At 52.9% G+C, this 13353-nt stretch overlaps 1 protein-coding gene across 3 annotated transcripts; it reads right to left on the minus strand.

Annotated features, from left to right (window-relative positions):
• Positions 1 to 363: 363 nt before the first annotated feature.
• Positions 364 to 12707, minus strand: ZBTB32 (zinc finger and BTB domain containing 32). Of its 3 annotated transcripts, XM_030820121.1 has the most exons (7): positions 12642 to 12707; positions 4363 to 4479; positions 1891 to 1935; positions 1568 to 1641; positions 1391 to 1459; positions 1101 to 1265; positions 364 to 920 (listed from the first exon to the last, which is right to left on the minus strand). In XM_030820121.1, exons 2-7 carry the CDS (start codon positions 4365 to 4367, stop codon positions 646 to 648), a joined length of 633 nt encoding a protein of 210 aa, XP_030675981.1. In that variant the 5' UTR covers positions 4368 to 4479; positions 12642 to 12707; the 3' UTR covers positions 364 to 645. The 3 variants fall into 3 exon arrangements, with proteins under 3 accessions (XP_030675981.1, XP_030675982.1, XP_030675980.1); XM_030820122.1 differs by lacking the exon at positions 1568 to 1641; XM_030820120.1 differs by lacking the exons at positions 4363 to 4479; positions 12642 to 12707 and having other exon boundaries at positions 1891 to 3851.
• Positions 12708 to 13353: the final 646 nt, after the last annotated feature.

Raw genomic sequence — 13353 nt, forward strand, 5'->3', positions numbered from 1 at the left:
GCGGTCTCGGGGTCCGTGTGCTCCCGGAGAGGAGGCGGGTGGCCGAAAGCAGGGTCGGAGCACGCGTTCCTCTGTCGCCTGGGCGGTGCGTTCCCAGATCAGACTCCGCGCGCCGTGGATTGCAGTGGAAGGGGCGAGTGACTTGCGATCGCACAGCCCCCACCAGCCCAGGTCCGGGCATGCCGCGAGGTGTGCCCGGACACCGAGTCCTCGCGGCCGGCTGCCTCCTGGGGAGGACGGGGCGCCTCGGGGGTGGAAGTGTCCACCCTGCTGGACGGCGGACGCAGGGCCACCAGGGGCCGCTACAGGACAAGGGGCGTGGGCGGGGGTGTGCACAGACTAAACTCGGCTTTCTAGTCCTGAAGGGAGGGCACAGGAAACTCTTTATTATGGTGATGAGATCGACAATCCCCCCTACTGTTAACCTTCGCTTCTGCACACTTCAGTGTCCTCACCCTGTAGGGCTCGCGGGCCTGTGCTTCTGCGACCCGCGATCGTCCAGGAGAGGGCACTCGGCGCCCTTCCTGGGGCGCCTCTGGGGCGGAATTTGCTAGGCCGCCGTAGCAGCGGTACCAGGTCAGAAGCCGAGCCGGCCCGCTTTTCGTTCTTAATTGGACTCTTGGCTAAGACGCTACCGACACCCCGTCAGGTGGTAGAGGAAGAAGGACAACAGGGAGAGGTCGAGGGCCGAGACGGCCTCGAGGAGGAGTAGAGGAAGGTGGAGCGGATGGTCCATCCGGGCGGGAGTTGGCTGGGCGAGTGACCGCGCATGTGCGCCTGCATGGAGGCCAGGCTGGGACAGCCGGCCCCGCACAGGGGGCAGCGGTACGGAGCGGCCCCGTGTGTCCGCAGGTGCTTGGTCATGGCCGAGAAGTCCCGGGAGCGCTGAGGACAAAGGCTACAGGAGAAGGGCTTCTCTCCTAGAGCGGTCGGAAGGGGAGGCCGGTGAAGTTAGGAAGAAGGGGGCGAAAGCTGGCCAAGTTAGGGGTGGATCGGGCCACGGGGCTAGGGTATTGCGCGGGAACCGGGCACGCAGGTGGAGACTCAGGAGCGGAGTTGGGAAGAAAACCGACAGTTCACACAGGGCAGGGCGCCCATACCTGTGTGGACTCGGTAGTGCGTCTCCATCTGATGCTTGAGTGAAAACCTCTTTCCACAGACAGAGCACACATAGGGCCGAGACCGAGCAGGAGGGGCCGGGGAAGGGTGCGGGCGAGGTGGGCAGCCTGCCTTGTCCTCATGACCCGCACAGGTTGCAAGTGCGCCTGTGGGGACAGAGAAGGCAAAGGAGGGCAGGGCTAGGAATCCCAGCGCCAACTCACTGTACCATTCAGGCAGGAAATCAAGGGCTACAGTGGGGCTGAGGCACGAGTGCCCCCGCCCGACTCACCTGTGTGCCCCTGATCAGACTCTTCCATCTCCCCAGGGCTGAGCTGTGCGGGGCCCTGGGGGAGGGAACCTGGAGGGAACAGTGGGAGGTAGGGGCCCTGCTCAGGCTGGACTCCTGGAGCCCCTCCCCAGAGAAGACACCGTGTTACAGGTGTATGCAGGACAGTGAGGGGCTTACCTGGGGTGGGGCTGGAGGAGGCCAACTGGTTCTGGCTCCAGAGCCCTTTGGGGGCATTTAGGGACAGTGGGATCCTGGGATGGGATGGGGAAGAGTTACAGCCTTGGCTAAACCTGGGAGCCTGGCCCCTTCCTGAAGAGGGGGTATCCCAAGTCCTCCCCCGGGGACTGGGCTTTGGCATGCCCTGTGGCAGCAGCTTCTTGTCTCATCCCCAGCTCAGGAACTGTGCAGTAGAGACGCGGTGCCCTTCCACCCAGCAGGGCTGCACCTCCTGGGCCACACCCTCCCAGCCTGGAGGCCGAGCACTAGACCCCTCCACTCACCTCTGGTCCCGCCAGACCTCTTGCCAGGCTCCAGTGGTGGGGGTGCTATGGTAGAAGGGAATGCCATATCTGGGCGGCATCAGCAGGATGCTCCACAGGGCAGGCTGGCCCCCCACCAACCAAGGGGCCTCAGCCCACGAGGGCCTAGGGGTGACGCTGGTTTGCTGGGAGCCTGCTGGGGGAAGGGGGCCAGGGAGCTCGCGCAGACTTTCTTCAGAGCCCCCTGGATTTTCCCTCAACCGCATGAGCACTCCGTGCTTCCCATCTGCTCCCTTTTGGCCAACAGGGGCTTGGAGGCGTTTCTCCTTTGACCTGGTCTGTTCCTGCTGAGCCTCCTGCGTTGCTCCTGCCATCTCGGGGCTGCCTCTTGGTGGCGAGTGCTTGTGCAACATCTCCTGTTCTCTCCCACCAGTTCTAGAAACCTGCTCTGGTTTCTGCTTCTCTCCAGGGTCCCCCAGTTCTCTCTCAGGATTCCTTGAGGGTTTCTCTGGCTCCTCCTGATGTTTCTTCAGGCCTGGATCTGGCTTTTTGGCCCTGTCCCCTCGAGCCCTCCAGCATGCCTCTTCCAGGGACTGCACTCCCAAGGCCCTCGCCGCCTCCTGAAGGGGCCTTAGCTCCCCAAGCTGCAGCTCTACACTCTCCCCATACACAAAGTTCAGGAGCTGGGCAAAGGTAGAAGGGCTGATGCCTTCTCCCAGAGCCCACTGGCCCCTGCGGCCCAGCTGCTGGCTGACGCCTGCTAGCACCAGACTGTGGGCGGGGAACTCCTGGCTCCCTACAGTGATCAGAGTATCACATAGTGCTGGCCGGAGCCTGGCTGCTAGCTGTACCAGCCGATCAGAGCCATAGGGGCTGGGCAGTCTTATGGGGGGCAGGGACATTGTGCCTTGCTTGAGTACCAATCTCAGAGGCTCTAAGAGAAAGTCCACAGTGTGAGGTCCATGGTTGAAAGGGGAGGGAGGAACATCTCATCTCATTTCAAGCCTGTGGATGTGAGGGGAGAGGGTGTGAGTTGCTGGTCCTAGATCAGAGCCCTCTGTCCTGAGTGAGCAAATAAAGTAACCCAAGAGAGGATCGGAGCTTATCCAGAATCATAGCAGGTAGGCATGGTGGCAAGAGAATGGAAATCAGACCAAATTCAGTACTTAAAGAGCAAGGGCCAGTCAGTTAACAGAAATATCTAGTAGTGGGTTCAAGACAGGCATGCGGGAAGTCTTCCAGTTAGCAGTCTCTGACGTAAAAGATAGCAGATACTGCCACTTCTGCTTCTCCAAGCCCCTCTGCAGGGAAACACCTCTGCGCAAGCCAGGCTTTCTTCATTCCAGACGAGGATCACCGCAAAACCCAGTCAACCCTGGCACTAAGGGATGGAGCACGACACAGTTTCATGGGAGAGCTTAGAAAGCTAATGGGTCCTCCCCCAAAAGCCCATCGCTCCTGAAAGGCAGAGAGGGCAGTATGATAGGGATCCTGGCTGCAGAAGCGCAGGCACTAAGGCATCCGGCAGTCATCACAGTGAAGCTGAAGCTTCTAGAACACATCCTCAGGGAAGGAACCAGACATTCCCATCCAGAGAACGAGGAGAGCAGGTGCAGAAGCCACAGGAGACGAGGCTCCTGACCCAATGATGGAGAGACGTTTTGGAGAATGGACCCCTGAGGAGATGAGAGGAAAAGACATGGGGACTGGAGACAGGGAAGCTGTTTCCTCTCAAGATTCGGGTAAGGAGATGGTTTAATTTGTTTTTCATAAGACAAAAAGTGAAGAATAGAAAGACAGCACCCAACCAGGCAGGAGTTTCTCACACATCAAAACCACCACATTGGCTTTTAAGAAGAGAGCTGGGAACCCAGAGATGAAGAGAACCAGAACCTCAGTGTCTTAGCACCCAGCAGGCAGAGTCCTAGGTGCAGCTTCCCTGTGAGCAAGGGCCCTTGGGGCAGGGAGGGCTACACTTGGACACCTCAGGGAGAGGGCTCTAGGTTGGCAGGGAGGGGACAGAAAGAGTTGTGATGGGAAGAAGGCCTCAGCTGGGGAGAGGCCATCACTCACCGCTTGTAGCTTCTTCCAGGACACCGCATGCTCTGAACTACTGTTGGGGCTCCTGGGGCCCCCCCTGGAGCTAGCCCCGCCCCTGACCTCACAGGCCTCCATTGGATGTCCCAAGTATCAGTCTGCCACAGTCCCCCCGAGGGGGTGTGGTTTTCTAACCCTGCCTCTGCCTTCTGCCTGCAGGAGAGACCACCCCCTCTACCTCCAGAATGCACACATTCTGCCCCAGCCTCCTGTCTCCTCACTTTGCTTGTGAACTCCTAGAGTCAAAGAAGTGTATCTGTGGCAGCAAGGACCTTGGAATAATCAGCCCTGCCTTTGAGTTTCATCTCTGCCATTTACTAGTTGAGTCATCTTGGGCAAGTCACTTCTCTGGGCCTCAGTAACCTCATTCATGAAATAGGGATAATATCTGCTTACCTCATTTGGAGGTGGGGGTGAAGATGAAATGACGTGACGAATATGAGTGTGGTTTGTAAGTACACAGTAGCATTCAGTGGTATGGTTGTTTCTTAGAGATGACGGCAGAGCACACAGCTGCAGAAGTAAAAAGGACTGAAACATTTGGATCCCAAGAATAGGGTGGAGGAAACAGAAGCCGGCCTCCTCCCTCTCCCTGACTTGGTACTGGGAAGCCTCATTTGCTGGCTGGGAATGACCTGGGGGTGGGTGTATGAGTGACTCAGATCCTCCCATCAAGCTCTGAAAGGGGCAACCCCAGGAAGGACCTGTGGTGGTCTTCGAAGAGAAAAATCTCCTTTTCTTGGGCTGATGACAAATGACATTTCTCTGAAATCAGGACTTGGGTTTCTTTCACTTCCTGCCCAAGGGGTCAAGGTCCCCGGAGGTTTCCCCTCTTTTCACACTTCAGAACTCTTTAATCTGGGGGAAAGGATGGGGTCTGAGAGGCTCAACTTTCTTCTTATTCTCTTATCCCTGATCCTTATAGCAAAATTTTCATTTATCCAACAAATTTTGATGACATGTTTATTTTGAGATGGGGCCTTGCTCTGTTGCCCAGTGGTACAGTCACAGCTCACTGCAGCCTTAGCTTCCTGGGCTCATGTGATCCTCCCACCTCAGCCTCTTGAGTAGCTGGGACTACAGGTTCGAGCCACCATGCCTAGCTAATTTTTAATTTTTGGTAGAGACGGGGGTCTCACTATGTTACCCAGGCTGGTGTTCAACTCTTGGGCTCAAATGATCCTCCTGCCTTGGCCTCCTGAAGTGCTGGGATTATAGGCGTGAGCCACTGCGCCCAGCTGATAAAGCATTTATGATATGTGCCTGGTGTATATCAGATACACAGTAAATGATTGGAAGATAAACAAGTCAGGTACTGGTAAGCTGCTCTGGTGACAAGGCACAGTCAGCTTCCCCATAGGCTTCTCTTTTTTTTTTTTTTTTTTTTTTTTTTGAGACGGAGTCTCACTGTCTCCCAGACTGGAGTGCAGTGGCGCAATCTCAGCTCACTGCAATCTCTGCCTCCCAGGTTCAAGCGATTCTCCTGCCTCAGCCTCCCAAGTAGCTGGGATTACAGGCGCCCACCACCATGCCCGGCTAATTTTTGTATTTTTAGTAGTGACAGGGTTTCGCCATGTTGGCCAGGCTGGTCTCGAATTCCTGATGTCAGGTGATCCACCCACCTCGGCCTCCCAAAGTGCTGGGATTGCACCTGGCCTCCCATAGGCTTCTCTTAAGGGAGAAGGATCTAAGAGTCCTGGTCCCCTCCTAGACGCAAATATTGTCTCTAAGCTCCTGTTTCTCCCTTTGGCTCCAGGACCCTCAAATGTTCAGACCAGCCTCCCACTGTCTCTTTCCAGGCCCACCATGCCTTCCCTCCATATGGGTACGGGTACATGTTAACCCTTCCTAGATCAGACAGGGTGTGTCAATGGGTGAGGCTGGTGGAGGGGCAACAGGGTGGGGAGAGGGGAAGATGAGTCAGAACGAAAGGGAAAATGCAAATGTGAGAGCTGTGTTCATCTGCTACTCTGAACGTTAAGTATTTTCCATTTCTGAGCTTTCTAATTCCTCACACACACCACACCCAGGGACGCATTAGACACCCATATAAAAGACACATAAAGCATCAGTCCCTCTGATATGTATGTACACAGAGGGAAACACCCTTCCTCCAACACAGAAATACAGAGTCCCTCAAGACAAGGAAGGAGTGTGGAAAGCCCTGAGGGACTAGACCCAGCAATGAGGAAGGGTACAGGGGTCTGGACGATTACGTGGTCACCCATCTGAGTGTGGCCCCCTCGCTTTCCAGCCCCACATCATCTGCTTGTGACTCAGCTCCCCCACTGGTTTGCTCATTGATGATCGAGAGAGTTGGAGACTGCTCAAAGGGCAGCATTCTGTGTAAGCCAAATATAGTTGACAGGGAGCATCGGTGGGCTTTCGGGGAACCTAAAAGGGAGGAGGGGCAAGGGAACTCCCCTTTCAGTGAACAAAAGCCCCCAAGAATGGGGAACCCCACCTAAGGATATCCCCTTAGAGACCGCCTCCTAGAGTTATCTCCAGGGCCCTTTACACTGTAACCCTTATGCTGATGACACCCTGAGCGCTTCTTTAGCCTCTTCCTGCATTCTTGACAGTGCAACCCAAGCCATCCTGCACTGAGCACAGATGGCAGAAGCAGACAGCACTTTGACTTGGAAGAGTAGGGACACTGCTGGTGCTGTTTTGTTTTTATTTTGAGACAGAGTCTTGTTCTGTCACCCAAGCTGGAGTGCAGTGGTGCCATCTCGGCTCACTGCAACCTCTGCCTCTGGGTTCAAGCGACTCTTGTGTCTCAGCCTCCCAAGTAGCTGGGGTTACGGGCATGCACCATCACACCCGGCTAATTTTTTGTATTTTTAGTAGAGATGGGGTTTCACCATGTTGGCCAGGCTGGTCTCGAACTCCTAACCTCAGGTGATCCACTGCTGGGATTACAGGCGTGAGCCACCATGCCTGGTCTGTTGCTGTTCTTAAAAGTACTCCCCCTCCCTAGATTCAAAAGCCTTGCCCCCCTTCCTCTTCCTAGGCTGACTCGGTAGGAATCATCTGCAGTTGCCTGTCTGGAAAGAGCAAGGAAACAACAGGTTATGCAGACACAAGCCTGTGTCCTGCCAGAGGGTAGAGCTTGATATCAGCCTCTCAGTTCTTTTTAATACTTACATTACTTTCTTTTTTTTTTTTTTTTTTTTTGAGACAGAGTTTCATTCTTGTTGCCCAGGCTGGAGTACAATGGCGCAGTCTCGGCTCACTGCAACCTCCGCCTCCCAGTTCAAGCAATTCTCCTGCCTCAGCCTCCCAAGTAGCTGGGATTACAGGCAACTGCCACCATGCCTGACTAATTTTTTGTATTTTTATTAGAGATGGTGTTTCACCATGTTGGCCAGGCTGGTCTCGAACTCCTGACCTCATGATCCGCCCGCCTTGGCATCCCAAAATGCTATGATACAGGCGTAAGGCACCACGCCTGGCCTGAAATCTGGTAGTTCTTATTCTTACTGATAGGCTTGGCCAATGGGACACTAAGGGGAAAATGTGCAAGGGGCTCGGGGCACACCCTGGCTGCAAAGTCAGAGCTTCCCAGAAATCCTTGTATCATGAACTTCTTGAGGCTCAACCCAGCTTGATGTAACAATGTCAACACAGCAACACAAATACCAATTCTCCTTAAATATTATAATTAAACCATCAGAATAGACCAATGAGAGGGATGATCATTTGTTTTGTGAAAAAGTTCTCCCTCTATTTCACTTATTTTAAATATCAAGCCCTCTTCCCAAGCCAAGTTGAACAAGATTCAATTTAGAAAAATTCTGTGAACTCGCCACTCTTCCCGTGAACCCATCTCTTTCCACAAATGAAGGTGGTTAAATTCCCCACAGCATTTTATATAGATTGAGTGATTATCCAAATCTTACATGAACTTTAAGTATGTTCACTCTTTCGCCAGGCGCAGTGGCTCACACCTGTAATCCCAGCACTGTGGGAGGTGGAGGCAAGTGGATCACCTGAGGTCGGGAGTTCAAGACCAGCGTGACCAACATGGAGAAACCCTGTCTCTACAAAAAATTAAAAAAATTAGCTGGGTGTGGCGGCGCATGCCTGTAATCCCAGCTACTCGAGAGGCTGAGGCAGGAGAATCGCTTCAACCCGCGCCATTGCACTCTAGCCTGAGCAACAAGAGCAAAACTCTGTCTCAAAAAAAAAAAAAGAAAAAAGAAGAAAAGATATTCCATCTTTCTGGTTAAGTACATCCAAGACTTCCAGAAAAGAGACACCACAAGGAGTGATTTAGTTCCCTTTTTCCCTTAAATTTGTGCTCTATATGATCCAAGAACCAGCTATAGTCATACCCAGGTGAGCTGAATCTAGGTCATGGAGACCCCTTCATAACACACCCTTTGTGGATTAACTGGAAAAAGAATTAGACTAGAAGTTGAAAAACAGGTTTCGAGGCCGGGCGCGGTGGCTCACGCTTGTAATCCCAGCACTTTGGGAGGCCTAGGCGGGCGGATCACGATGTCAGGAGATCGAGACCACGGTGAAACCCCGTCTCTACTAAAAATACAAAAAAATTAGCCGGGCGTGGTGGCGGGCGCCTGTAGTCCCAGCTACTCGGAGAGGCTGAGGCAGGAGAATGGTGTGAACCCGGGAGGCGGAGCTTGCAGTGAGCCGAGATTGCGCCACTGCACTCCAGCCTGGGCGACAGAGCGAGACTCTGTCTCAGAAAAAAAAAAAAAAAAAAAAAAGAAAAACAGGTTTCACTGCATCCATTCACAGTGAATGGCCCTTCTCTTCAGCACTCATATGGAGCTAAGTCTTCCAAGACCCTCAATTTCCTCACAGGGGCTGTTTCAAGACCAGTACAGAACACTAGTGTTGACTTAAACCTGGGCAAAGGGTCTCACTTGGACCTCCTCTGGCTGTATCCCTTCGCATAGGCTGAGTCAAAGGCATCTAGAAAGTGCCTACCTGGAACTGTGAGCTCCCACCTCACTTCTGGACCATGCTCTGAGAACTCAGCACCCTGGATTTCCTGGACCAAATGATTCTGAGTCCCCCTACACAGGACTCAACCCCAGGCCTGTATTCATGAGAGTGGACTCTGACTGATGTACACACATGGTAGACCCTGATTTTGTGTAAGGGATTTGTAGACTGAGCTTGGATGTACAGGCTAGAATGTGAGACACCTTGAAGTATGGGCCAACACCAGGCGTGGGAAGAAACGAGGGAGTCTCTGTCATCTTTCCCAGGCCCCATAAATAATATAGGAACCCACTTTATTCCAATGGTTCTAAATCTCTTAGGGAGTCACCATCAGGTTCAGAATGTCCCCCAGGGGACCAACTCTTCTCTTTATTGAGACAGAGTCTCCTGTCACCCAGACTGGAGTGCAGTGGCACGATCTTGGCTCAGTGCAACCTCTGCCTCCCAGGTTCAAGTGATTCTCCTGCCTCAGCCTCCTGAGAAGCTGGGACTACAGGCATGCACCATGATGCCCGGCTAATTTTTGTATTTTTAGTAGAGATGAGGTTTTACCATGTTGGCCAGGCTGGTCTCAAACTTCTGACCTCAAGTGATCCACCCGCCTTGGCCTCCCAGAGTGCAGGGATTACAAGTGTGAGCCACCCAGCCTGAGACCAACTGTTCACGTTAGAAAATGGTAGACACAGGCCGGGCGCGGTGGCTCACGCCTGTAATCCCAGCACTTTCGGAGGCCGAGGTGGGCGGATCACAAGGTGAAGAGATCGAGACCATCCTGGCCAACATGGTGAAACGCCGTCTCTACTAAAAATACAAAAATTAGCTGGGCGTGGTGGCACGTGCCTGTAATCCCAGCTACTCGGGAGACTGAGGCAGGAGAATTGCTTAAACCCGGGAGGCGGAGGTTGCAGTGAGCCGAGATTACACCACTGCACTCCAGCCTGGTAACAGAGCAAAACTCCATCTCAAAAAAAAAAAAAAAAAAAGAAAAGAAAATGGTAGACACTTATACCACTTGGCATATGAATGCATGACAAGAGATTGACAGATTACTCTGAGCCTCATGGCTGGACAGGTTAACTATCCTCTTGCTTATTCTTTGCCCTCCCGTCCTCGTAATATACATGCATACCATTAATTGTTCTTTTTTTTTTTTTTTTTTTTTTTTTTTAGAGATAGTCTTGTTCTGTTACCCAGCCTGGAGTGCAGTGGCACAATCATGGCTCACTTCAGTCTCAACATCCTGGGCTCAAGTCATCCCCCCATCTCAGCCTCCTGAGTAGCTGGGATTACAGGCATGTGCCATAATGCTTGGTGGCTGTCTGCTGAGCTGGGATTAACTGCATACTTCACGTGCCAGCACCCCGGGCCCCCACCACACCATAGAGGGAATGGCCAATTGAACTGCCCCAATATTAACTGGTTTTGGGGTTAGACTTCCTTGAAGTCCACTCATAAACCACTCCTTGCACCCTCACCCCTGGTTAAAGAACTCTGGGTGTACTGAAGGCACTCCGAAAGCATAAATACCACTGAACAGCTGAATGAAACTAGGTATCAACACCCTGCTCCATGAGTATAAAAAGATCATCAGTAAAGACAACCTGGGTGATTTCCTTTTATGTTATTTACTTATTTATTTTTGAGACAGAGTTTTGCCCTTGTTGCCCAGGCTGGAGTGCAGTGGCACGCTCTCGGCTCACTGCAACCTCTGGCTCCTGAGTTCAAGTGATTCTCCTGCCTTAGGCTCCTAAGTAGCTGGGATTACAGGCATCCACCATGCCCGGCTAATTTTTTGCATTTTTAGTAGAGATGGGGTTTCACCATGTTGGCCAGGCTGGTCTTGAACTCCTGACCTCAGGTGATCCACCTGCCTCGGCCTCCCAAAGTGCTAGGATTACAGGCATGAGCCACCACGCCCTGCCAAAACCTGGGTGATTTCCTAAAGAGGAGAATATCTCACACACCTCTTCCTGTGCTCCACTACGACGTTCATCCTCCCCATGCACCTGCCTTGCACCTACAGCCTGATATCTTCATCTTCTAGGAATGATCAGGCATGGGAAAGAGTGGGACAGGGAGACTGAAAAGCTCCAGACATGACCCAATCCCAGTTTTGTTTTTTTTTTTAAATTGAGACGGAGTTTCGCTCTTGTTGCCCAGGCTGGAGTGCAATGGCACGATCTCTGCTTACTGCAACCTCCGCCTCCCAGTAGCTGGGATTACAGGCATGTGCCACCACGCCCGGCTAATTTTGTATTTTTAGTAGAGATGGGGTTTCTCCATGTTGGTCATGCTGGTCTCAAACTCCCGACCTCAGGTAATCCGCCTGCCTCGGCCTCCCAAAGTGCTGGGATTATAGATGTGAGCCCCCATGCCTGGCCCTGCTTTTTTTTTTTTTTTAATTAATTAATTTTTTTTTTTTGAGATGGAGTGTTGCTTTGTTGCCCAGGCTGGAGTGCAATGGTGTGATCTCCGCTCACTGCAGCCTCCGCCTTGTGGGTTCAAGCGATTCTCCTGCCTCAGCTTTCTGAGTAGCTGGGATTACAGATGTGTGCCACCACACCCAGCTAATTTTTTGTATTTTTAGTAGAGACAGGGTTTCACCATGTTGGTCAGGCTGGTCGCAAACTCCTGACCTGGTGATCCGCCCACCTCAGCCTCCCAAAGTGCTGGGATTACAGGTGTGAGCCACCGTGCCCGGCCATCCAATCCCAGTTCTGTATAGAGCCACTGACACGGCAATAATACTTCATCCAGCGCAAACAGCTTGGCTGGGATTCAGAACCCTTCTCCCTAGAATCTCCAGAGGATTACTGGCCTAACCTCTTGGCCACATCATCCAACCTGGACCCCATACTGGGAAATTTGCCAAGAACATCTCAACCTGGAGTCCAGAACATTCACTCCCAGCCCAGGCTGGCTCCAAAGACCCTAGAAAACCTTCAAGTGCACAGTAGTTTCATCTCTTGGCCAGTGACTTCCTACATAACTTTTTTTTTTTTTTCATTTTTTTCTTGAGACAGGGTCTCATTCTGTCGCCCAAGCTGGAGTGCAATGGCATGATCTCAGCTCACTGCAACCTTCACCTCCCGGGTTCAAGTGATTCTCCTGCCTCAGCTTTCTGAGTAGCTGGGATTACAGATGTGTGCCACCACGCCCAGGTAATTTTTTTTAGAAACCCCGTAGAGACAGGGTTTCTCCATGTTGGCCAGGCTGGTCTCAAACTCCTGACCTCAAATGATCCACCTGCCTCAGCCTCCCAAAGTGCTGGGATTACAGGCGTGAGCCACCGTGCCCAGCCCCTACATAACCTTTGGAGATCCACAGGCCTCTCCTTCCAGTCACCAGATCCAGGCTCAGTACAGAGACCCCCGATAACCTCTCATTGTCCGGAGGCCATACCTCATGGCCAATGACCCCATGCAGAGTTAAGGGCCTCCAACTTCCCCACAACACCCTTCCCACTCAGGCTGGCCTCGGGGGCCGTGGACCAACTCAGAGGGCAAGCTGGCTTAGCCTCTGCCAAACCTAGGCCTAAAGGTGGCCAGGAGGCTGCATTTCCAGCCTCTCAAAGGCAGACGAAAGCCCTCAACCTGCACTTCCCAATCATCAACGAGGTCCAGTCAAGCCCCCATACCCCAGATTTGCCTGGGCCGGGCCCAAGCCCAAGAAAGTAAAGTAAGAAAATCTATGGCGCTCACCGGCCCAGACCCTGTTCCTCCTTCCCTTTCAGCCTCACATACGCTCAGGACGGCTTAAGGCTGAGTGACCGTTAAAAGTGGGGAATGGAGCGAGGCCAGGGACGCAAGGCTCCCGCACGTGGTCACCCCGGTTCCTGAGGCGGACGCTGATTGGCTGCAGCACGGGCCGCATTTTCCCGCTCAGGCCAGCTGAGCACGCTGGGCAGCCTGGGAGGCACCTAGGACAGCGCCACTCCCGCGCGTCTGCCTCGGACCCGCAGCTGATTGGCTGTGAAGGGGCAGAGCCTTGAGTCTCATTGGTCCATAGGCTTCAGGCCTCTTAGGCTGAGATTTCATTGATTTCCAGCCCGGCCCCAGCGTTGATCTGCTGTGGAGTCTGCCTTTTCCCACTCTCTCCATGAAGAGACTGGACCCTGATTCTCCTTCACCTGAACAGCCCTGGAGGCTCCCTCAGCAAGTGCTAAGGAGTACCACTGTCTTTTTTTTAAATTATTATTTCATTTTTATTTTATCAACAGGGTCTTCCTCTGTTGCCTGTGCTGGAGTGCAATGATGCAATCATAGCTCACTACAGCCTCGAACTCCTGGGCTCAAGCAATCTTTCCACCTGGGCCTCCCAAAATTCTGGGACTACAGCCATGAGACACCGTGCCTGACCTGCCTTTCTTGCTTCTATTTTGCCACCCTAAGTAGCTCCCATTTGCAAACCCTG

This window comes from Nomascus leucogenys, chromosome 10 (genome assembly GCF_006542625.1).
Source record: "Nomascus leucogenys isolate Asia chromosome 10, Asia_NLE_v1, whole genome shotgun sequence".
Classification (NCBI taxonomy): Eukaryota; Metazoa; Chordata; class Mammalia; order Primates; family Hylobatidae; genus Nomascus; species Nomascus leucogenys.